General features: G+C 55.6%; 1 protein-coding gene across 7 annotated transcripts in view; it reads left to right on the top strand.

Annotated features, from left to right (window-relative positions):
- The window catches only part of SMARCA4 (SWI/SNF related BAF chromatin remodeling complex subunit ATPase 4), a 148,117-nt gene that overhangs the window by 111,482 nt on the left and 11,996 nt on the right, over window positions 1-24,639 (top strand). For 4 of the 7 annotated variants that reach the window (XM_068536963.1, XM_068536959.1, XM_068536965.1 and 1 more), the window contains exons 19-30: window positions 1,568-1,810; window positions 3,226-3,339; window positions 4,059-4,166; window positions 5,266-5,352; window positions 6,161-6,207; window positions 7,288-7,454; window positions 10,160-10,323; window positions 12,940-13,167; window positions 13,419-13,517; window positions 13,775-13,852; window positions 14,633-14,851; window positions 19,890-20,143. In XM_068536963.1, the coding sequence (XP_068393064.1) occupies window positions 1,568-1,810; window positions 3,226-3,339; window positions 4,059-4,166; window positions 5,266-5,352; window positions 6,161-6,207; window positions 7,288-7,454; window positions 10,160-10,323; window positions 12,940-13,167; window positions 13,419-13,517; window positions 13,775-13,852; window positions 14,633-14,851; window positions 19,890-20,143 (1,808 nt within the window). Of the gene's footprint in view, window positions 1-1,567; window positions 1,811-3,225; window positions 3,340-4,058; window positions 4,167-5,265; window positions 5,353-6,160; window positions 6,208-7,287; window positions 7,455-10,159; window positions 10,324-12,939; window positions 13,168-13,418; window positions 13,518-13,774; window positions 13,853-14,632; window positions 14,852-19,327; window positions 19,385-19,889; window positions 20,144-24,639 lie in introns of all 7 variants that reach the window. The other 3 variants (XM_068536967.1, XM_068536966.1, XM_068536968.1) reach the window with 2 other exon arrangements.

Genomic DNA, 24,639 nt, shown 5'->3' with positions numbered 1-24,639 from the left:
TGCCTCTCCGACCATCTGTCCCCAGGCTGGCCCTGGGCCACGTCCAGAGACTGGCTCCGTCTACGCAACATGTGGACTGGCTCCTCTCGGGCCTTCTGCCCGAAGAGCCTGGCCACACACGGTGACTCTCGACCCACCTGTCTTGCCTGCTGTGTCCCTGGCAGGGCTGTGGTGAGGCCCCCCTTGTCTCCACCTGTCTCTAGAGGCCTCAGACCTCCCTCCCTGGTGGCCGTGTCTCCCTACCGCAGCCTACAGGAAAGTGGCCCACGAAGCAGGAGGGATTTGGCATCCAGGTCCAAGCACTCTGATGTCCTGTGTGTTCTGTCAGCCTTGGACCGCTGGCTTGGTGCATTCAGTGGGGGCTGTGCACGCGGGGCAGCCTCTTAGCTGACACAGTTGTGAAGGCAGCTCTAGTTGGGCCATCAGGGAATTACCGAGAATAAACCATGACCCAGATATGAGACAGGCACCATCCCTCGCCTACAAAAAGCTCTTTTCCCGGTTTGGGAAGGCGTTGAGCCAGAAGGTGCTGCATCTGGCCTCACTAACCGTGTAGGGGATTAAGTCAAGTGGTAGAGTTTTTGACCCAGTGGGTGGAGGAGATGTTTACGTGTTGCCACACCTGTCGGCCTTGGTCGTACTGATGACATGTGGTGCTTGATGTGTATCTCTGAGCTACAGATAAGGAAACTGGGGCCCAGGGAGCTGGTGTCCAGTGTGCAGGCTCACCCTTCTGACCCAGTACAAAGCCAGGCCCATCCCAAGCATGAGAACGGGGCTCTGAAAATCCTGTGTTTGTCTGACAGTGGCTTTAATTAACGTAAACCCCCTGCCATGGGGGTTCCTTGTGGGAAATGGCTGCTAGGCCCCTCCCCCAGTCGGTTCTGCCCTTTTCGTCTGGGACACCTGATGTGCAGTTCCTCAGCCAGGCTGTACCAAAGAAGCCAAAGCCAGAGTGGCTCTGAAGCTCGTCACAGTCACACGTAAATAGGGATTTACACCTGCGGCTCCCGCCTGCAGGCTCACACTCATGGTTAGAATCGGCATCTAGCCTGTGTCCACCAGCCGTGTGGCCACTGACAGGCTCTGGGGCGCAGCCGGGGCCCCCAGAGCGCACACCTGTGCTGAACTCACCTGTGCTGCTCCTGCCTTAGAGCTGCCGCCTGCTGACTGGAAATGCACCCGTTGCTGAACCAAGTCCCCTGAAGACCCCCACCCCTGAGGGCCTCTGATACGCAGGGGGGTTGTTACTTGGGGTGTTTTTCCGTGTCATGTACTAGCATACATAATTTTCTCGGGAAACCAAAGTACTTTTCTGCCCCTGGATTTGTTCACCCAGTCGCAGGTCACAGCCGTGTCTCCCTGTCCGCGTGTCCGTCTTCGCCCCCTGCTTTACAGAGGCTGCGGTGTGAGCTGGTCCCTCGTCAGGGGCTGCTGTTGTGCTCACGTTCTCCAGCTCAGCAGGCCGTTCTGCCCGGAGCCTTCTTGCCTAATGGCCGTGAGGTCCTCACCCAGGTGGGCAGCCCCGCTGCCTGGCCTCCCCTGACTTCCTGCTCTCGGCCCGCAGATCCGTTGGAAGTACATGATCGTGGACGAAGGCCACCGCATGAAGAACCACCACTGCAAGCTGACGCAGGTCCTCAACACGCACTACGTGGCCCCCCGCCGCCTGCTGCTGACGGGCACGCCCCTGCAGAACAAGCTCCCTGAGCTCTGGGCGCTCCTCAACTTCCTGCTGCCCACCATCTTCAAGAGCTGCAGCACCTTCGAGCAGTGGTTCAATGCGCCCTTTGCCATGACCGGGGAAAAGGTGGGTGTGCAGCCGGCCACGTGGTGGTGGGGGGGTGGAGTGGGGAGCCGTGAGCCTCGGCCACGAGCAGCTCCGAGGACCCTCCAAGTTGATGGTCCCGGCCCAGCTGGCTTCCCTGGGTCGCTGTGGGTTGAGTGCCCACCACAGCCGGCCCAGCCAAGCGCAGGGCAGCCCGGCACCAAAGGACCCCAGAGGAGAAGGGCAGAGAAATCCCAGGGGATGCTCGGGGCTTCCCTGACCCTGTGCGCCAGGCACAGGGAGGGGACGGTGAGTAATATGGCCCTGAGGTGTGAAGGTGCAGCTGGAGGGCCTGAGGAGAGTTTAATTTTCACCCTGAGGGCAGCAGGTAGCTCGGATGGTTTCAGTGAAAGGAGCAACATGGTCAGATTCTGTCCCTTTTGTTTTTAAAGAGGGCTGTGGGTTGTGGCCGGTGTCTCTCAATGTCTGCGTGGCTGGGAGTGGTGTTGTTGGTGTGTCTGTGACCACAGCGTTTTCTGTTGAAGGAGGTTAGCGGCCTGAGCCTGGTGACCGAGGAGGTGGGCACGATCGCAGGGCTTAACAATGAGCGTCACCGCCCATGGCAGCCGTGCCCCAGCTCACTTGTTCCCAGTTAGCGGATTTTCCTTAGGCAGGTCTGGGACAGCTGTTCCTCAGCTCTTACGGGGGGGGCCTCTGTCAGCATCATCCATGGGGTCCCGCCTCCTTGGTACCGGCTGAGGCAGAAGCCCTCCTGAAGGAGAAATTGAGGCCTTTCCAAGGATCCCATAATAAAGGAGCCCCCGGTTTTCAGATTCCCAGGGACCCCCTCCCTCCAAGAGCTGAGGAACAAATGCTCTGGTTTCACGTATTTTCAAGTTGAGCAAAAGCTCTGCTCAAAGGGACCCAGAGAAGAAAAGTTCAGATGTCATCTTTTCACTTAAAAAAAATTTTTTTAATTCACATTTTTATCAGAGTAGCAGGCCCCCTGGGAGAGCAGCATTTCTTTCCGTCCGTCCCACCCAGGCCAAATTGAGAGTTGATTTGGGCTTCCAGTGACAGAGCCTTCTTGGAGCACCCCCCAGTTACACCACACGCTCTATCCGTGTGGCCCCCGCAGTGCTGTCCAGATTTCGTTTGGACGTGTTGGCAGGATTCCAGGCACGTGGGCTTGTTACTCTTGGGGAAGCGGTGCAGTGTGCTGCTGTGTTTCATAGTGCCCTGGGGCCTTGGCTTCCGTGTCCCAGGACTTCCATGGAAGGTCTTAGATCCTTGCAGTTTTCCAGAGGAAGAGGTTGCCCTGCTAGGCTCCTGTGAAGCTTAGGGTAGTCTGAAAAGGAGGTGCTGAGCACAGGGTGACTCCAGATGGCCCTTCCCTGCATCCCTGTCCCCTCCTTTGGAGGTAACGCTTGGTTGGCGTGTCTCGTTGGGGCTGCCAGGTGGACCTGAACGAGGAGGAAACCATTCTCATCATCCGTCGTCTCCACAAAGTGCTGCGGCCCTTCCTGCTCCGGCGGCTCAAGAAGGAAGTCGAGGCTCAGTTACCTGAAAAGGTACCAAGTTTAGTTTTTTTCTTTTCGGCCGCGCTGTACAGCTTGCGGGATCTTAGTTCCCCGACGAGGGACCAAACCCTGGCGTCCCGGTAGTGGAAGCGCCGAGTCCTAACCACTGGACCACCAGGGAATTCCACGTACCAACGTTTGTTTTGAGCGGAAGTCCCAATGCAGCGTCGTCCAGGGGGCCTCCCTGGGGTGGGCCCAGTCAGGTGGCTCCCCTGGGTCCCAGGCCTGGCCCTGGTCTGGCCTCGGCATTCAGGAGTCGATACCGCCTGGGGTTGGCCACTTGCCCTCACTGGGTCTCTCAAGTGGAAGGCAGGTGTGCTAAGTTAGAGCACTAAGTCCCCCCAGGGCCCCCTCCCCTCTCCCCTGGGTGGGCTTGGGGTCCCTGGCCAGTTGCCCCTCCAGTCACACTTGCCCTTTGTTTCTTGGTCGGCTGTGGGCAGGCCTTTGGAAGGTAGCCGAGTTGCCCCATCTGGCCCAGGAAGTCCCCCCCACATTTCTCTGCCCTGGTGCGTCTGCCACATCCCATCTCCCCTCATCCCCCTGGGTATGGGGTCTCCTCACAGTCACCCCTGTGTGCCCTGATCAGAGCACACAACCCAGGGCCCAGGATGCCTCTGAGAGGTTGGGCGATCAGAGACGGGCCCAGGCTGGGCGTTGGGCTCCGGGACCCTCGGCTCCAGTTCCGGCTGACGGCGGCGTGTGCCCTGCAGGTGGAGTACGTCATCAAGTGCGACATGTCCGCGCTGCAGCGCGTGCTTTACCGGCACATGCAGGCCAAGGGGGTGCTGCTCACCGATGGCTCTGAGAAGGATAAGAAGGTTGGCCCGGGGCCCCCCTTCCCCCCCGGGTGTCCACGGCAGGCGCTCTGGGGGCCGCTGGGTGCGGGGCTTGTGCACAGTGTAAGCAGCAGGCTCTCGCCTCCTGGGAGGTGATAGTCGTGGCCGAGGCCCCATCTGGTCGTGGTCCCGAGGGTGTTGACTGGGCCTGGTTTAAATCACAGCTGGTGTGGATGGGTCCAGTCCATAAGGCTGAGGGGGCAGAGGCTGATGGCCCGTTTCCAGGGAGGCCCCCGAGCCTCCCCGTCAGCAGTCTGGGGTCCTCTGCTCGTGAAGTGCTCTCTCCCGTGGATGCTTCAGTCGGCAGTGGGGGGCCCAGCACGGACCCCAGCCGTTAGAATATTCTAAGGAGTCCCACCTTCCCGGCTGGGAAAGAGCCTCGACGGCCACGGCCACTGAGCCCGTTTACTTTTTCATTACGTGGCGTTGGGGTGACGTTAGTTTACAGTGGAGAGGAGTGGGAGCTGGGCTGCCTTCTGAGGCCCTGGGCCCCGCCGCCCCTGCTCCCCTCACCAGGACTGCAGTTGTCCTCCCAGGTCCCTCACTTCTGCCCCCGCTGCCTCGGGCTTGGCCCTGCCACCCCATTTTCTCTTCCAGATGTTTCGTTTGGGCCCTTTCTTACCCGAGCTGTTGCAGCACCCTGTTTCCTCGTTTCCTTCTTGGCCCACGGCACCCACCCCGACATCCTTCCCTTCACCCCATAGCCAGAGATCTTCCTAAGCCATCTGGCTGCAGCCCCGCCCCGGGGACTCCCCCCAGTGCCCACAGAGCTGGCCTCACAAAGTGTTTGCGATCCACCCTCAGCTCTTTGCCAGTCACGTTTCCCCTGCGTCCCGCCGACCCCTCCTCACCCTCCACCCTCCACCCTCCAGGGTGCCAGGGGGTCTCCGCTTCCCCCAGCGCTGGCTTCATGCTGGCTTCAGGCCTCTGAGCCCCGACAGGAGCCAGCTGCACACGCCCGTCTCCTCTGCCACAAGCCACAGCTCCTCCCACGTCCTTCTTTCACGCCTCCTCCCCCCAACCCCGCCCCACCCCACCCTGGGACAAGACCGATTTGGGAGCCTCTCTTCTGCCTCCTCAGGGCAAAGGTGGCACCAAGACCCTGATGAACACCATCATGCAGCTGAGGAAGATCTGCAACCACCCGTACATGTTCCAGCACATCGAGGTGAGGCCCAGGGCCGGGGCGGCAGGCCCAGCGGCACCCGGAGCTCATGGGCCTCAGACCTGCACAGGGCCCTGCTCTCAGAGGGGTCTGTCTGCGCCTAGCCCCTAGACAGAGCTAGGTCGCTTCTCTCTGGCAACTTTAGAGAAAAAGAGCTTGTAAGGCTTAGGCTAGACGATGCTTGTGCATTTGTCTTTTTATGGATGTTTTGTTTGCAAGCGCTTGTATATTGTAAAGAATCCAAACTGTAGGGAAATATGCAAGAGAAATGAAAATCCCACCTCAGATAACCGCCGAAGCCTTCGGAGGCTGTTCTTTGGAGTCGTTTCCCCCCCCCGGTGGGGTTGTGCTGCCTCTGCTTGTTAGTTACTAGCCTTCCCCACTCAGTGACACATGGGGCCACCCTGGGCAGAGCATGGAGAGCACCGTCCCTCTTCATGACGGCTCTGGCCATAACCTTCTGGGCCCCAATACCCTTGGGAGTCTGGATGCTTGCTTCTGAAAAGCACACATATGTCCATACATTCTGGCATAAAGTTCCGGGGTCATGCCAGAGGCCCCTGGGGTTCCATTTCAGCTCACCAAGTGTGGTCTCAGGCGTGCGCCATCCTTGGCGCGCTCCCTTCCGTGGTTAAGAGTGTTAGGTCATTACGGAAGGGATGTCAGTGGGATAGAAAAGCTGTGTTCACCATCCTTGTGTGGCCTTGGGGCCGCTGTGGGCGATCGCTGAGCACGGGTGGGAGGGCTCGGAGGCGTGGGGCCTGGCCGCCTTTTCCTGCCCCGCACTGACCCACCTCTCATTCCATCGCAGGAGTCCTTTTCCGAGCACCTTGGGTTTACCGGTGGCATCGTCCAAGGGTGAGAATCTTCCTAGCTTAACGGGGTGGGCAGACCATCTGTGTGCCAGTGTTTCTCTCTTTGGTTGGCTTTATTTCTGTTGTTATACTGGTCTAATTTCAAAGGCAGTATATTCCTGGCAGAAAACTTTGAAAACATAGATGAACCCAAAGAAGAGAATAAAAATTCTCCACTTTGAGAGGTGACCAGACCTGGCTTCCAGGCCCCACCTCTGGGCTCTGTGACCTGTGACAGCTTTCCTAACCACTCTGAGCCTAAACTCTGCCCACCAACAGAGGAATACTCTTTATACAGTGCGCCACGCACCTTGCTCTGGGGGTGTTTTCTCCAGCGTTGTTTATAAAGCGCAGCCCAGGCATCGTTCAGCCCTGGTGTTGGACACAAATGCTGCCTCAAGGTTTCACCGTTAAAACATTCTTAACGCTAAAGCCACCATTATTTTTCTGGGATAGTAAACTATTTCCTAGAGCAGAGGCACCAAATGAAAGGGCAAAAGGTTCTTTAGCTGTGTAGTTTTTTATACCAAATTGCATAATGGGGTCCCACAGACCTGGGTTTGAGCCCGGCCCTGGCAGGTCAGCAGCCGTGTCACACTGTCCCCCAGCCTCAGTTTCCACATCTGTAAACCAGGAGCAAATGACGGAAGTTGCAGTGGCCCTTAGCCCTGTGTGTGGCGCGGTGTGGGCACTCTCCCCTGTGAGCCTCTGCTCTTGGAAGGTTCTTAAACAGGAGGCCTGGCTTCCCGGGGCAGCCCCTGTCCACGCCCATTGTCCCAGTATCTTTACTAATAACTAGCATCTTCTCTCGCTCTTACAAGTATCCAAGTTGGTCAGTAATTTCATGACCGAGTTTATTTTAGTTGGGTTGAAATGGCTCTGCAGAAACTTTGGTGGGGGGAGGGGGGCGGGCGCGGGGGTAGTCTGCCAAGGAAGCACTTGTGTGCCCCCGAGCCTGGTGGCCAGCCTGCCTAGGCCGGCTCAGGTAGCCTGGGCGTGGGAGCCCACGTCCTCCTTGGCCTGCCTGCAGGGCGCTGTGGTTCACGTGGTGTGTGTGTCCTTCCCCACCCCCTCCACTCCGCAGGCTGGACCTGTACCGAGCCTCGGGGAAATTCGAGCTGCTCGACAGAATTCTTCCCAAACTCCGGGCCACCAACCATAAAGTGCTGCTGTTCTGTCAGATGACCTCCCTCATGACGATCATGGAAGACTATTTTGCGTATCGCGGCTTTAAATACCTCAGGCTCGATGGTGAGTACGACCGGGAGAGAGACGTTTGTTAAAGGGCGGCCTCCTTATCCACTGCTGCCAAAGCTTCTCTAGGTCTAGTGGCAGGAGTGTGCATAGCGGCTCACTCAGTGACACAGGCTTGCGGGAATGGGAGGGAGGGCCCTGGGAGTATCATGGCTGGATCTCCTGAATGTGAGGCTCACGGTGTTTGCACCAGAACGCTGCGTCCAGTGGTTAAGGGTTGCTCTACGGTCCTGTTATGGTGGGAAGTGACGGAAACCCATATCCTGTGGGCATAAGGAAGGAAGCCTTGATAGACTCACATAACTGAACCTCAAGGGTTGGCTTGCTTCGGGCACAGCTGGATCCAGGTGCCCAGATGGTGTTAAGAGGGGCTTTTCTGGAGCTCTTGGCTCTTTTGTCCTCCATTTTGGCTTCATTCTTAGCCATCCCCTCCGGGCTTTCCTTCCACCTGCTCAGTGTCCCGAACAGAGAAGCAGCTTGTCTTTTCCCCCAGGGGTCTGGGGGTGAACTTTCATTAGGCTGCTGTGAGCGACATGCTCTTCTCTCCACTGCCTGGGTGGCTCTGGAGCTGGAATCGGGCCTGTTCATGCCGGAACCGTGAGCACTGAGAGAAACAGGAAAGGGAGGGAGGAAGGGAGGGAGGAAAACCGATGCTGCAGGGGTGATAGCGGCGAGTTTCCTGGGAACAGCACTTGACTGTGACCACATGCACTCATAAGGAGCCCTGTTTCTGCCTTGTTCCCAACACGCAGGAGCTCCGGGGAGGAGGGGGCTGAGTGAGATGCTGACAGTGTGCAGGGCCCGTGCGCTGACACGTGGCAACTGACCAGGAAGACCCTAGAGGGAGCCCCCCACCCTCTGTCAGATGGAGTGAATGGGGCTCTCGAGAAAAATGGACTTGGGGGCCTCCAGGGTCAACACAGTTAAGAAGTGTGGGGTAAAGCACACGTCTCAGAGCCTTTGTCTAAGCTCGTTGCTATGTGCATCCATGGCCAGACACCCCAGACCTCTTTGCCCCCATTGTGTCTTTCACGGTACATCTTGTGGCACTGTGGTTTTTTTCAGACTGTGGACCCGTGGTTGCTGGGCGGATCTGTCTGTCGGTCTCTGCCCTCCCCACTCCCACCCAGAACCTTTGCTGCATCCCTATCTTGCCTTCCTTGGCCTGTTCTTGGAATTCTGTCCAGGGCGACCTTTGCAAACACAGCTGTGGTCAGGTCCTCCCTCAAACCTCCCTCCTTCAGGTGCTTCCCACGGCTTGGAAGGCCTGCATGGCCAGGCTCACCTCGCCCTCCCCCTGCGTGCTGACCTCCCCAGTGGCCTCTCTGTCCTTCAGGGGCTGAGCCTTCATGCGTGCTGCTCCTTGTCTGTGTCACTGCCCCGACCCCTGGAGGACAGGCCGAACGTGAAGAGCGTGTTCCCACCCACCCCAGCACCCATCCATTTGCGCCCCCCACTTTTTTTTTCCTCCATGATGAGAGTCCTCTATGTAGGATGAGGACTTTTGTTTGCTTGGCTGTGGCTGCATCTCTAGGCACCTTATGTGGTCACTGCCACATGAGCGGAAACTCTGGGAAGGAAGGGCAAAGGGGGGGACTTCCCTGGCAGTCCAGTGGTTAGGACTCCGCTCTTCCACTGCAGGGGCCCAGGGTCAATCCACGGTCGGGGAGCTAAGGTCCCGCGTGCTACACGGTGCAGCCAGAACGGCAAGGGTGGGGGCTCGGTGGCACGTGGAGTGGAACCTTCTGCTGTCAGAATGCCAAGAGTGAGGGTGCAGGCCGGGCATCTGGGAGCGGCCCCTCCACCTGGGCCTGCCTCAGCCCCTCCTTGGAACTGGGGCAACCCAGGCGCCAGTGGGCATCAGGCCTCCATGCTGTTCATCGTGACGTGTAGGCGAGTGGCTGGAAGCAACACCAAAAATGACACCTGCTTTCCCAGAGGCACCTCTGCCCCTCAGGCTGGCAGTAGCCTGCGGAGCTTAGATGCCCCTCTGAGGGTCACGATGCTGAGGATCTTGTCCTGGGCCGTCACATTAGAGTCCCTGTGGCTCCATGAAGAGGGGGGCCGTCCTGCCCAGAGGGAAACAAGTCTCCATTGTAAGCCCTCCGTGTGCTCGCCTGTAGGTGATTCCCTTTGTGAATGGAGAAAACCCATCACAGTAGGATGGAGGCAGGCGCCAGCCCTCTGGCCAGTTGTTCGCTACCGTAGCAGCCCCGTCTGCCCACCTGGAGACCCCGCGTAGGTTTGGGGGCCCGGTGTTAACAGTGTTGCTGCAGTGTCTCCCGCCACCCCCTGGACCCCTGGGCAGGGCAGGTGGTGACGACTCGCAGGGCAGCCCCATTGCCTGGGTGTCTGCTGGGTGCCGGGCACAGTGCTCGAGCACCTGCCCACTTAGTTCCCACAGCAGCCCCGATTTACACGGAGGAGACACCGGGGGCCCGTTGGGGCTCGTTTTCTTCTCCTGTGTTGGGAGGACTGGCGGTCAGTAGTGTCGCCGTAAATCTGAGTTGTTCGCCAGTCACCACTCACGGCCATGTGTTGAGCGAGTGTGGCCATGGCTTGGGTGGCCCGAGTTGGACGGCTGTGGACGCTATACCTGCTCCCTGATGTAGGTGTTCCTCTGTCTCCTCAGCACCACCGCCCGCCCCCCCTCCCCCCGCCACGGTCACCTTGCTAACCCTGCTCTCCCCACCCCCCGGCAGGAACCACGAAAGCGGAGGACCGGGGCATGCTGCTGAAGACCTTCAACGAGCCCGGCTCCGAGTACTTCATCTTCCTACTCAGCACCCGGGCTGGGGGGCTGGGTCTGAACCTCCAGTCAGCCGACACTGTGATCATATTCGACAGTGACTGGAACCCCCACCAGGTAACAGCTCTCAGGCCCCCTAGGGGGAGGGGCTCGAAGCCTCGGGGAGACCATGCCCACTAGCATGAGTGCCGCTGGCCTCTTGACATTCTCCTGGAGCCCCGGAGGCCCCTGGAGAGAAGCCCAGAGAACAGTTACTTTTCTCTGTTTCTCAAAAGAAAACTAGTTTTTTGCTCTGATTATGAAAAAATTCATGTTCTGTTGTTATTTAAAAAAAAAAAAAATCCTGGGAATTCCCTGGTGGTCCGGTGGTTAGGACTCTGCGCTCTCACTGCAGAGGGCCTGGGTTCAATCCCTGGTTGGGGAACTAAGATCCCACGAGCCACGTGGCACAGCCAAAACAAAAACAAAAAAATTCTGGTGTCACGTAAATGTGCAAAGAAAGTGGAAAATGCCCCAGTCCTATCAGCTGGCAGTAATGGTCACTGTTTTAGTCATGCAGGTCCTTCCTGACCATGTTCTGGCTCAGCTCTCATGGCTGGTGCCTCTTAAAACCACACTGGGGCATCCTTTGTGTGCTCTGTGCACTGCTGCCCTTGTTTCTTATCCACACACCCTGCACAGGGCTCCACGCCTGTAGATAACAGGGACGTGGTATTTTATAGACGCAGTAGTTTTTTGTTTGTTTTTATAAATTTATTTTATTTATTTATTTTTTGGCTGCATTGGGTCTTTGTTGCTGCATCAGGCTTTCTCTAGTTGCGGCGAGCGGGGGCTACTCTTCGTTGCGGTGTGCAGTTCTCTCACTGTGGTGGCTTCTCTTTGTTTCAGAGCATGGGCTCTAGGTGCGTGGGCTTCAGTAGTTGTGGCGCGCGGGCTCAGTAGTTGTGGCTCGTGGGCTCTAGAGCGCAGGCTCAGTAGTTGCAGCGCACAGGCTTAGTTGCTCTGCGGCATGTGGGATCTTCCCGGACCAGGGATCGAACCCGTGTCCCCTGCACTGGCAGGCGGATTCTTAACAACTGCGCCTCCAGGGAAGCCCCGGTACAGTAGTTTTAAAGTAAGTGTTCACCTCTTACGTCTTACTATAAAAGTAGTAATTTTTTCAAATGCAAATACCAATAAGTGAAAGTAACAAATTAAAGAGTCCATTTTTCCCCTTCCCCACCAACCCCGCTCTTCTCTGAGCCAGCATCTACCCATGTACACACATATGTTCTGGGTTTGACATGAACACGGCATGTTCCAGCACGTGTCTCTTCCCGCCAGCAGCTGGTGTGTTCATGTCTCCATGCAAGCACACGGGGGCTCTCCCCAGCCGCCAGCGGTCCTGGCGTATGGTGGCCCCAGGATTTTTGACTCAAACCCCAGTTGGCAGACGTCCAGGTTTTCTGTTCCCCTCGGGGAGCCCTCTTGTCCCTCTCTTGGAGCACCGGCCAGGCCGAGCCTGAGAGGTGGGATTGCTCGGTCCACAGGCCTGTCCCTTCATGTTCTGGTTGGTTCTGCCACAGTGGCCTCCAGCAGGCTGCCCCAGCTTTCACTCCTGTTGACGGTGCGAGCGAGCCCTTCTCCACAGCCCAGCAGAGCTGGTTATCGGTGTGTAAACCACGGGCGCCTGACAGACGAGTGCCTGGGGTGGTTGGTGCGCCAGCCTGGGGTGTGGCTCCCGCCCGGACCTTGGTGACTGGCCTGTGTCCTGAGAGGTGGTCCGAGTGTGCTTCCCCCACCCACAGGCTGTCGGGGGGAGAGACCCCCGTGGAGCCCTGTCCTCCTCCACACCCGGGGGGCATCAGAGGTCATGAAGCACACTGCAGAGCCAGGAATCACGCCGGCTGAGCTGCGGGGCAGGGGTGGGGGTACGAACCGTGGACACAAGGCACGCCGGTTCCCACCAGGTGTGGCCTCTGCCGCCCCCGTGAGGTGCAGATCTGGAGGTCAGCCCCACACAGCTACAGGCCCCAGACACAGGATCTCATAGCCCCTCCTGGGTCTACGCTGGGCGTGATGATACAGCGTTGGCACCACGCCTACCGCTTTATGGGCGCTTGCTCCACACCAGGCACTGGCCTGAGCACCCGATGCCTGTTGGCTCCTCTCACACACTATAGCCACAAGAGGGGCTGGTGTCAGCAGAGTGTATCCTGAGGCTCCGAGAGGTGGGGCCTGGGCCCGGCTTGCATGGCAAGGAAGTAGCAGGGCCTCCAATCAAACCAGGCATCAACGTGGTGCTGCCCAGCTTTGGCGTCATTCTGTAAACAGTGCCCTCGCCGTGATACAGCCACGCCAAGCCAGGCCCTGCCCGGGGCAGCCAAGGGGGCCTGTGCAGCTGTGAGAGGAGCTGCTGGGGTATGACCCACTGGGGTGGCCCTCTACAACTGCACTTTCTTCCTGAGTATCCATCAGATCCCAGTGAAGGTAGAAAGTGACGCTTCTGCAGGAATTTGGGGTGAAGTCATCCTGGCACGGGCTCTGGGTCTTGTTCCGGAGCTTCTGGCTGTGGCGGGCAGAACAGCCAGGCAGGCACCCGAGAACTGGAAGGCCCCTGCCTTTCCCAGCGGCATCCAGTGATCTACTGTCCCTTAACGAATTCAAAGAGCTTGTTTGAAAAAAAATAAAAATTGAAAATTAAAAAAAAAAAAAAATAGCTTGTTTGGGGCTGACCGGCGTCTCTCTCCCCAGGACCTGCAAGCGCAGGACCGTGCCCACCGCATTGGGCAGCAGAACGAGGTGCGCGTGCTCCGCCTCTGCACGGTCAACAGCGTGGAAGAGAAGATCCTGGCCGCGGCCAAGTACAAGCTCAACGTCGACCAGAAGGTGATCCAGGCCGGCATGTTTGACCAGAAGTCCTCCAGCCACGAGAGGCGCGCTTTCCTCCAGGCCATCCTCGAGCACGAGGAGCAGGACGAGGTGAGGGCAGCGCCAGCCCCGACCCCCTCCCCGGCGTGAGTGGTGGACGCATGAGCGGCTTTCATTTTTGTTTTTTTACCTTTTTTGCACTCTTATTTTTTTTGCATCCCTTTGGAGTAAAGGGAGTGTGGGCTGAAAGGAAAGAGGATGAGTACTTGCTTTTTCTTTGAAGTGGTTTTTTTTTCCTAAACTGCTGGTGAAAGATGCCGGATTGACAGCCCTGGAGACTGAAGTCCTCTATTTATCCACAGAGCAGACACTGCAGCACGGGCAGCGGCAGTGCCAGCTTCGCCCACACTGCCCCTCCGCCAGCGGGCGTCAACCCCGACTTGGAGGAGCCACCTCTAAAGGTGAGAGGGGTAGTTCAGTCTCCATGCCCATTCAATCCTCGGCTTCTCGGCTGAGATGGCCAGCAAGGGCCCTGATCCCACGGAGCGTGCGTGTGCGTGTGCGTGTGCGTCTCTCGCTGCCGTGTGGGTCCCCATCCACCGCAGCCGGACTGGGACCGCCAGCTCATTTCCCATGGACCGCCGCCGCTCGCCTCCGAGCCCGGCCGCCTCCCACCCCGGCCTCCCCGCACTCCAACTAAACGTGTGACATCTTGTAGGAAGAAGACGAGGTGCCTGACGACGAGACGGTGAACCAGATGATTGCCCGGCACGAGGAAGAGTTCGACCTGTTCATGGTGAGCGCCGCGGGCACTCGGGCCCTGCGCACCCTCAGGGGCTTGGTTCCCTGCCTGTGTGAACCACGTGCAGTGGGGCTCACACGCCGCCCACCCCCCGCCCCCTTCCCTGCTGACACCAAACAGAGCAAAAGGTCTCAGTGACGGTGGCATCCCCGGCGGGTAACGGGGCCGGGGGCAGCCCTCAGGGTGGCCCCTCCATGGCTCCCAACTGACCCATCTTTGTTCCGTGGCCTCCTAAGTGTGTCGTAGGGATGGCGGGACACACGTACACACCCAGCCCTGCTCCAGTTTATGGTCCTCCGTCTGGTCAATGCCTGTTGTCCTTGAGGCTCCCTTTCAGAGGGAGTCACATTGTCCAAGACTGAGGGGCTGGCAAGGGCCTCGGTCTCAGATGCCCTGTTGCCCCTCGTGGGCACGGAATCGGGGGGAATTGGGGGCGCCCTCGGCCCCAGCAGGCCTGTGCCTTCCGCTGAGCCTGTATCGCCTCAGTGGGGCAGGGGAGCCGCTGCCCCGTTTCAGCCCCCGTTCTGCCACCTTCCTGTCCTTTCCAGTTCTCTCTGCCCCCGAAGCAGAGCCCCAGCCAAGGTCTGACACGGCAGCCCGGCCAGCTCGGGCACCGCACAACCAAGCTGCTGTTTAACTACCGCTGCAGCGATGGTCCCGAGGCAGGGAAGCAGCCCCCGGTCAGGGTGCCCCCGCGTGTGCCCACTGGCCATCTCCTCTGTCCCCTCCGTGCTGACGCCTGTCCCTCTGTCCCTGCCGCCCCGCACCCCACAGCGCATGGACCTGGACCGCAGGCGCGAGGAGGCCCGCAACCCCAAGCGGAAGCCACGCCTGATGGAGGAGGATGAGCTCCCCTCGTGGATCATCAAGGACGACGCAGAGGTGGAGCGGCTGACCTGCGAGGAGGAGGAGGAGAAGATGTTCGGCCGCGGCTCCCGCCATCGCAAGGAGGTGGACTACAGCGACTCGCTGACGGAGAAGCAGTGGCTCAAGGTACATGCTGGAGAGGGCCGCGGGCGGGGCTCGGGCAGCGCAGGGCTCGGCCGCCAGGATCGAGGCCTTCGCCCGAATCCTGGGCAGTGCCCTTCAGCCGTTCTTGGTCGGTTTTCACTCACGACAGCGACCCTTCACACGTGGGGTCAGGTTCACTCAGTTCCTCCTGATGGAACTCGGGAAGGCACCCCTTTCCGGTTCCCGAGCTGCTCAAAACCCACTTCTGGGTGGAGTTGGCCCTTCTAGTGTCAGGTTTAAGCAGAGTATTGCCAGTCTTTGCATGGGGCTGACCGGAGGACCCAGGGATATATTCGGGATCGTCAAGTCACCCTGCGAGATGGTTGAGAGTGGTGACGGGGTCAGGCAGCCCCGCCTTTGCGTGCGTCACCCCTGGGAGCTGTGGGGGGGGGAAGAGGGAGGAAGCCTCCACCCGAGGCTCCCGGCACCAGCTGCTCATGGAGGTGATGTGAGCACCCGTTTTCAGCAGGTGGCTCCCGGCCCTCGCGGCTGCCGACAGCTGAGTCAGGGCTGCGGGCAGCTGCTGGTCCTCCTGATTCAGCCCCCCGACCCCACCCGAGCGAGGGCGCTCTGCATTTGCACAGGGGCCTGGCACTGGGGTTATAGTGACAAATCAGACCCCATTCCTGCTCCAGGGGTTCTGAGGGTAGAGGTGATGATTAAGAGTCCAACCCTCGAGTTGTCCCTGAGACAGCACTTGCTGAAAGGCAGGTGGCGGCTTTCGGTTACGCCCTGCTGAGTGCCACACCCCAGAATGAGCAGCTGTCTCCCCAGGCCTCTTATCACACACCCTGGGGTTCCCCTTAATTAACTGCAGCCCCTGTGCTTTTTCAGCCATGTGGCCAGGTGGCCCTGGTCCCCTCCTGGGAGCTCAGAACACCCCAGACTTGCGAGCTCGCCCACTGAGCTGTGCACCAGAGGGAGCTGTTGAAACATGCCAGGAACCACGGAACCTTGGGTGGGGCAGGTGGGGTGTCTCATTCCCTGCCATCAGCCCAGGGCTCCAGGGCCCAGAAGAGAACCTCGGATGAAGGAACGTCAGCCCAACCACAGTCCCAAACGGCTCGCGTGGGGCCTTTGCCAGCCCGGCATTACTGAGACAATGGGTGCCCTTTAAAAAAATAGCTGCCCACGTGCTAATAATAATAGTTGGTGCGCATTTCTTTCTCCCTCCTCCCTTTCTTTGAGGAATAACTTACATACCACAGAATTTACCCGTTTAAGATGTACAGTTCAGTGATTTTTAGTATATTCACAGAGTTGTGAAACTGTCACCATAAATGAAGCTCAGTACGTTCTCACCCAAAAGAAACTGTTTTCTCTTTAGCTATCTTCCCATCCCTTTATTCCCCCTAGCCTTTGACATCCGCTAAACAACTTTTCTGTCTCAATAATTTTGCCTAAACAGGAAATTTTCTATAAATGAAATCATACATTATGTGATCCTTTGATGTCTGAGTTTCTTCACTTAACAAAATATTTTCAAGATTCATCCAGGTTCTAGCATATATCAGGACTTCATTCTTTTTATGGCTGGATAATGTTCCATTATAAGAATATACAACATTTGTTTATCTAGTCATTAGTTGACGGACCGTGGGGTTGTTTCCACTTTTTAGCTATTGTGCATAATGCAGTGGTGAACATTTGTGTACAAGTTTTATGAGGACATGTGTTTTGATTTCTATGGGGTGTGTATCTAGGAGTGGATCAAATGGTAATTCTGTTTAACCTTTTGAGGAACGAAAACTGTTTTCCAAAGTGGCTGCACTATTTTACATTCCCACCAGCAGCACAGGAGGGTTCCAGTTTCTCCAGGTCCTCCCTGATACTTTTTATCTGCCTTTTGATTCTAGCCATCCTAGTGGGTGTGCAGTGGTATCTTATTGTGGTTTTGAATTGCTTCCGGTGGGGTGGGGTGGGGTGGGGTGGTGGTGCTAATGGTGTTGGGCACCTTGTCATGTGCTTTTTGGCCATTTGGAGATCTTCTTTAAAGTCTTTTATCACATATATGATTTGCAAATATTTTCTCCTATTCTGTGGGGTGGTTTTTGTCTTTGTTTTTCACTTTCTTTTTACATATTTTTAAAAATTATTTTATTTATTCATTGTTTTTTGGCTGCATCGGGTCTTCGTTGCTGCGCTCAGGCTTTCTCTAGTTGCGGCGAACGGGGGCCACTCTTTGTTGCGGTGTGTGAGCTTCTCATTGCAGTGGATTCTCTTGTTGCGAAGCATGGGCTCTAGGCGTGCGGGCTTCAATAGTTGTGGCTCGCGGGCTCAGTAGTCGTGGCTCGCGGGCCTTAGAGCTCAGGCTCAGTAGTTGTGGCGCACGGGCTTAGTTGCTCTGTGGCATGTGGGATCTTCCCGGACCAGGCCTCGAACCCGTGTCCCCTGAATCGGCAGGTGGGTTCTTAACCACTGAGCCACCAGGGAAGCCCCTGTTTTTCACTTTCTTGATGCTGTCCTTTGAAACACAGAATTTTAAAATTTTGATGAAGTCAAATTTATTTGTTTTTCTCTTTTCACCTGTGCCTTGGTAGCATGCCTGAGAATCCATTGCCAATTGATGGTCACAAAGATTTACCCCTGTGTTTCCTTTCAAGAGTTTTAGAGTCTCAGCTCTTACATGTAAGTCCGTGATCCTTTTTTTTTTTTCTTTTTTTTTTTTTAAATTTATTTATTTATTTTTGGCTGCGTTGGGTCTTCGTTACTGCACATGGGCTTTCTCTAGTTGCGGCAAGCGGGGGCTACTCTTCATCGCGGTGCGCGGGCTTCTCATTGCGGTGGCTTCTCTGTTGCAGAGCATGGGCTCTAGGCACGTGGGCTTCGGTAGTTGTGGCACACAGGCTCAGTAGTTGTGGCTCCTGTGCTCTAGAGCTCAGGCTCAGTAGTTGTGGCGCGCGGGCTTAGTTGCTCCGTGGCATGTGGGATCTTCCTGGACCAGGGCTCAAACCCATGTCCCCTGCATTGGCAGGAGGATCTTAACCACTGCACCACCAGGGAAGTCTACCGTTGATCGTTTTTGAGTTAATTTTTGTGTATGGCGTGAGGTCAGGGTCCAACTTCATTCTTTTGCATGTGGCTATCTGGTTGTCCCAGCACCATTGTTGAAAAGACTATTCTTTCCCATTTGAGCACATGCCATTTTTTTAATATATCATACTCAATAAAATTTACATTAATAAAAGAGATATTTACCCAAATCAGACACTCCTCTGTCTTAGTGGTGGACATGTAATTCGCACCACTTTTCTGGCAGCCACTCTGATGCCATATGTTCCCAGACTCTGTAGAATGTGCCTGGCTCTTGCCCTTCTGGGCTGACCTGCATGTCTAGGGCATAGGACCAGAGACCCCAGTATTAGATTCCTGGGGCTGCTATAACAATTACCACAAACTTGGTGGCTTAACACAACAGGAATTTATTCTCTCACAGTTCTGGAGGCTAGGAGTCTGAAATCTAGGTGTCAGCAGGACCATGTTCCCTCTGAAGGCTTCTTCCTTGCCTCTTCCAGCTTTTGGTGGCCCCAGCATTCCTTGGCTTGTGGCCACATCACTCCAGTCTCTGCCTCCGCCTTCACATGGATGTCTGCAGTATCTCTCTTACGGCCTTTTCTGACTCCTTGGGTTTGGGCCCACGCTAATATAGTATGATCTCATCTCTGTTCTTAACTCATTACATCTGCAAAGACCCTATTACCCATAAGATGACATCCTGAGGTTCCAGGTAGATATGAATTAGAGGGGACACCATTTGACCCACTGCGTGTCCTCCCCCGTGCCAACCTCCTTTCAGTCCTTCCTGTCTGCTCTGTGCCCTCCATGCTGTTCCTTTGGCCTGGATGCCTCCTTCTACTGCCCTGACCCTTCAGATCTGCTTAAGTGCCCACCTCTGGGAAGCTCTCCCCAACCCTGACCAGGACACATCTGCTCCACCATCCTCAGAGCACCTCTCACCCTCCTTCTTGGCACTCGGCACACTTGTCGCCATGTTTGTGGGCTGTGTATTACTGTCTCCCCTCCATGAGGGGCTGTGTTCAGTGCCTGGCCCCGTACCTGCACTCAGATGCAGCCGGTAACTGAGATGAATAACCAGTGCGTCCGTTTGGGTCCAGGCCCCACTCCCGTTTCTGATTCCAAGCCCCCCTAGAAAGCTGGCTTCCCATCACTTTGTGTTCAAGGCTAAAACATGCAAGTTAGTTACTATCGTTGAGAATTAATACATTGGAACTATTTTAAAGTTAACATTCACGTTCATGTTCTTCAACTCAGCGGTTTCACTTCCAGGAATCTATCTAAAAGAAAGACAAATGTCAGTTATGGCGGCACTTAGAATAGCCCACCCACCCATCCCCGCAAAATTGGAAAGAACCTAAATGCCCAACTACAGAGGAAGTTAAGTTAAGGTCCATTGTACAAGGAAATACTATTAAATAAGCATTAAAAATTATGTTGCAGAAAAACGAGAGGAAGTATATCCAGGACATAGTAAGCAAAAAGATGAGTCGTGATGTGGTATGTGGCTCGATCCCAGCGCTGCCTCGCTTGTGCACATGTGCGTGGGAAGGTGGGACATCCTGCAGGTGGAGGGTGGGGACGGCTGCACAGCAGGAGCGTTCCCAGTGCCACTGAACTGCACCCTTGACAGCGTTTGCAGCGGCTGACTTTATGTTATGTGTATCTTACCACAGTTTTTTAAAAACATGGAACGTGGTCTAGAGCAGAAGTGTTGACGGAGTCACCTCTGGGTGGAGGGTTTACAGGAGCCCACTCTTCAGGCTTCGCACAGTGAGGCTGTGACACTTAAATGTGTAACATACGCCGTTTATCTGCGAAGAACAGGCTTGGGTGGGCCGGCATCGGGAAGACAGAGCTGGCCCTCACGGCCCCTGTGCCCTCGGAGCCCGTCCGGAGCCCCAGCATGTGTCCCGCCCCAGCCAGGCCCCCGGGTTTGCGCCGCGGCCTCTGCTTGTCGACCTCGGTGCTGGCTGTCCTATTTTTACCACTGTTGACCCTGAAGGCCATCGAGGAGGGCACGCTGGAGGAGATCGAAGAGGAGGTCCGGCAGAAGAAATCGTCGCGGAAGCGCAAGCGGGACAGCGATGCCGGCCCCTCCACCCCGACCACCAGCACCCGCAGCCGCGACAAGGACGACGAGAGCAAGAAGCAGAAGAAGCGTGGCCGGCCGCCTGCCGAGAAGCTCTCCCCCAACCCGCCCAACCTCACCAAGAAGATGAAGAAGATCGTGGACGCTGTGATCAAGTACAAGGACAGGTAAGCGGGGGGCGGGGCAGGCGGGGGGGGGGCCGCTGGGAGGGGCCGGCGAGGCCGCTGCCCGGGCAGTCGCTCCACAAACTCAGGTCGAGTCTCTGTCTCGGAGCCTCTGTCCTCGTGGGACGTGACATTAACATCCTGGAAGAGGGGAGACAGGCAGCGTCAGCCGTGGTGAGAGGGCAGGGGAGGTGACGTTCAAGAGGAGCCCTGAGGAGGGCAGGTCTGGGGACAAGTGGTCCAGGAGGTGGCCGGTGGGTTCGAGGCCAGTGGCAGGGTGAGTGTGGGAGAAGGGGGTCTGTGCTGTGATGGAGGCCGATCACGTGGCTGGTGGGCCGTGGTGAGGAGGCGCCTGTGGCTGGAGCAGAGAGCCAGTGGCTTTCCTTCTGTAGACAGTCCCCCGCCCCGCCCCGCCCCGGCTGTGGTCTCCCTGGCCCATCACAGGTCAGCCGCTTGTGGAGAAGACATAGACCAGGCTCCCTGCTAGGCACGGGGGCCCCTGCCCTCACAGACATGCCAACCACAAGACAATGCATGCTTTCCGCTTTGTAGATCCGTTCGTGGATCATGAGTACTGCTTAAGTAAGAAGAAGAAAATAATGGCTCTCCCGCGGCCCTCCTAGGAGACTTGTGCCCGTCCTGCCAGCGCAGGGTGGGTTGCGTGGAGCTGCACAGGGCAGCCAGGGGCATCCTTCCGCCCCGCCCCCAGTGTCTGTTCCACTTTCTGCTACATGCAGGTCGATGAGGCTGTCCCCGTGACGGGAGGGTTTTACAACTTGAATTCATAGTAATGCTTTGCAGTCAGTCACAAGCAAAGTAGGGGAGAATTTTAATCTGTCTGAGGGAATAGTGTCAAGGCATGAGCCCATGGTGTATCATTTGGAGAAACTGTTACCAAGCCTGTGATTTCAGGGGGTGGTGATGGTTATAGTACCCCAAGAAAGGATACAAATTGCTCTTTAAAAAGAATCCTTTATTATTGGAAGAGAAACAAATGATGAAGTGGAAAAGAGGCATATTTAAGTTCAACTGCTGGGCCTAAAAATATTGCGTTTTGTGTCATTGTGTTTTGGGGTTTTTTTAAGTGTATATTGGGGTTTTTTTAAATTAATTTTATTTTTGGCTGCACTGGGTCTTCATTGATGCACGCGGGCTTCCGTAGTTGTGGCTCGCGGGCTCTAGAGCACAGGCTCAGTAGTTGTGGCACATGGGCTTAGTCGCTCCGCGGCATGTGGGATCTTCCCCGACCAGGGCTCAAACCCATGTCCCCTGCATTGGCAGGCGGATTCTTAACCATTGCGCCACCAGGGAAGTTCCTTGTGTCAGTACTGAGAACAAAATATTGAACTCATTTGCAAACTTCACCTTTGAAGCAGATTCCACAAAGAAAAAAGTAGACCAACAATTATTTATAATATGGAATGTGCAAAAATCCAATGAAAATAATAGACCCTGACGTTTTCTTCCTAATAGTATTCTTGCAAGGGAACCTTAACATTGTCAAAATGAAGAAGACCCTTGAAGGTCAGTGGGGAAGGATGGACTTTTCAAAAAGTCATGCTGATCACTGGGATATCCATACGGAGAAGATGAGTATTGACCCCTCCTCACGCCATACACATATATTAATTTGAAATGGATTACAGACATAAACATGATGTAAATCAACTATATTTCAAAAAATCTTTTTTAAAAAACCCATAAATGTGAAAGGTACAACATGGGAAAAAATCTTCATGTCCTTGAAGGAGGCAAAGACTTCTTCAGTAGGACAGAAACGCCACTAGCCATAAAAGACTCACAAGTTAGACTTCACTAAAATTAAGAACATTTGTTCATCAAAGGACACCCTCATGAAGACGGTGAAAATTGCCACAGACTAGGAAAAGAAAATTCAATTTTAAAATGGGCAAAAGGCATGAACGACACCTCCCAGAAGAAGATACCCCAGTGACCAATCAACATGTGAAAAGGTGCTCGGGATCACCACATCGACGTCATTACGAGAAGGAAATGCACAATAAAATGAGAGTGAGGTGCCTCCTCACACACACCAGAAGGGCTAAAACTCCTTTTAGTTCCACCACCAAGGACGTGGAGCAGTAGGACCTCACACCCTGCTCATGGGAGCGTGTGGCTCTGGGCAGTGGCTTCTGCAGCTCGACACACAGATAAAGCTTCTGACCAAGCCACTCCAGTCCTAGGCCTGAGTGCATGCATCCACCAGAAGACATGTACAGGTGCCTCCACAGCAGCTTTGATCGCGACTCCCCTAAAGGAAACAGCCCAGTGTCCACCCACAGGAGAACACGTCCACAGCGGCCTCATCGAAGAACAGAATTCTAACGGCCACGAGAACAGACAAACTACCACTCGCTGGAAGAATCTTACTGACACTTTGTTGAGTGAGACAAGCCAGACACAGAAAAGTACCTATTGTACGCTTCCAGTTACAGGAAGTTAAGCTGATCGACGGTGATGAGCATGGATCAGTGGTTGCCTCAAGTCGGAATTGACAGGGACGGGACACCAGGGAGCCTTCTGGGACGTTGGGGTCTTGGTCTGCACATGAAAACCTTCACCAGGGTGTACACCTAAGATAAGATGTGCGCACTTTCCTGTAGTAGGTTACACCTCAGTTTAAAAATAGTAGACACTTGAAATCGGCATCCTGCACTCAATAAGGCCTTGGATATTTTCAAACTAAAAAAAAATATGTCAAGTGTCAGTCCACTTTCTTAGTCATCCTATGACTCAGAGAAAAGGCGCTGTGCTTAGGTGAAGGTCATGTGACAGAAGAGAAGCTGGCTCCCCTGGCTGCTGCAAACAGCTGTTCTCTCAAGCCCATGCAAGGTTGGGTGATAAATCGGGCAGTAAATTAAAACTAGCTCTTAGGGTTCAGGGGCATCTTGTCAAGACTGGCCTGTGGCAGGACACCAAGATCATGGTAGGGATTCTGAGATCCCGCCTGATGAGAGCCCTGACACTGCAGTCACAGAGCTGAGCTCCCAGGTCTGTCAGACCCACGTGGTGGTGCCTCCGTGGAGGGCTTGAAGCATGGCTTATGTTTAAACCTCACGTCCTCCTGGAACAATGGCCCCACTGGACAGGGAGTTCGCCGTCAGACTGGGGAGAAACTGCAAAGGAGTTACGAGTGGGACGGAGAATATGACCATTCCAGGAAGCCCCCCACACGCTGGCTTTGAGAAACGTTTGGTTCTCAATTGGAGCAGGGCCTTCCACTCGCTGGTTTGCTGGTGGCCACACAGGAAGAGATCAAGCAAGACACATAAACTCAGGAAGATAGTCACATCATCCTGGTTGAAATGTTACTTCATGGCAAATGCTTTCAGAGATGATGTTTGGGTACAAACTTGACCTACTTAATGGACATTTTTGACGTTCTTATCAAAACATAAGAATTTGAAACCATGGGGAAAACTACAATACGGTTCATGCAGCTGTAGGGTTAGGCACGGTCTATAGACCACCCTGTCTTCTGACAACAACTGCAGAGTTCAGGGTCCCCAAGACCACCCTCAGGCTCGATAACTTCCCCAGAAGGACGCTCAGAACTCTCTGAAAGCTGGTGTACTCACAGTTATGGTTTATTACAGCGAAAGGACACAGATTAAAACCAGCCGAGGGGAGAGGCGCAGGGAGCAGTGTCCTCCCCGTGGAATCGCCGGCCACAGTGACTTTCCTGGCAGCGTTACGAGAAGATGCGCACAGAGCATTGCCAGCCTGGGAAGCCTTGGTGTCGAGGGTTTTTATTGGAACTTGGTCAGTACACCCGGCCGACCTCCCACGTGGCTGCCCAGTCTCCAGTCCCTCTGTGGTTGAACCGATGCCGCTTGACCCGACGCCCCTGCCTGGAATCACACTTAGACTGTGCCAAGGGCCCCCAGCTAAACAAAGGCACCCCACCAGGCAGGACATTCAAGGGCAGAGACATGGCCTCCCAGGAGCCAAGGGCAAAGGCCAGACCTTTCTTTGGGCCAGGTTAAATTCTTTATGACACAGCTGTCACGTACCTGGAAGGTTCTGAGGGACTGGCCACCACGCCACACCAAGGAGAACAGGAGTGGAACAAAACCAGAGGTAGCTTGACGCGCACTTTCTTGTCTCAGACTTCCGATTGCTCCTTTCCAGAAGAGAAAATGAAACTTTGGATTTAAAAATCCCATTTGCTTGCTTAGAACCCTATGGTTAGCTAAACTCTGTACTTGAGTTAAATGTGGATCCTGAGGAGAGAACTTACTGTTACAGCTTGGGTCTTCCTGGACACCACAGAATGATTACAGGACATCGCCAGCGTTTGGATTCAGAGCGGGGAGCCTGCCTTGCTGAGCAGGGGCCGTGGCGCTGCTGTTCCTGCCCCCAGTGACCGTGGTGGGAGTGGGGTTGCACCTCGAAGCAGTGACTCCAGAGAGAAGCGGCTCGGCCATGCCTCTGCTGCTGAGTCTGAGCAGGGCCGCCCTGCCCCCAATTTGCACCAC

This window comes from Eschrichtius robustus, chromosome 2, assembly GCF_028021215.1.
Source record: "Eschrichtius robustus isolate mEscRob2 chromosome 2, mEscRob2.pri, whole genome shotgun sequence".
NCBI classification, from domain to species: domain Eukaryota; kingdom Metazoa; phylum Chordata; class Mammalia; order Artiodactyla; family Eschrichtiidae; genus Eschrichtius; species Eschrichtius robustus.
The sequence above is the reverse complement of the archived record's forward strand: the minus strand, read 5'-3'. Positions and strand labels throughout refer to the sequence as shown.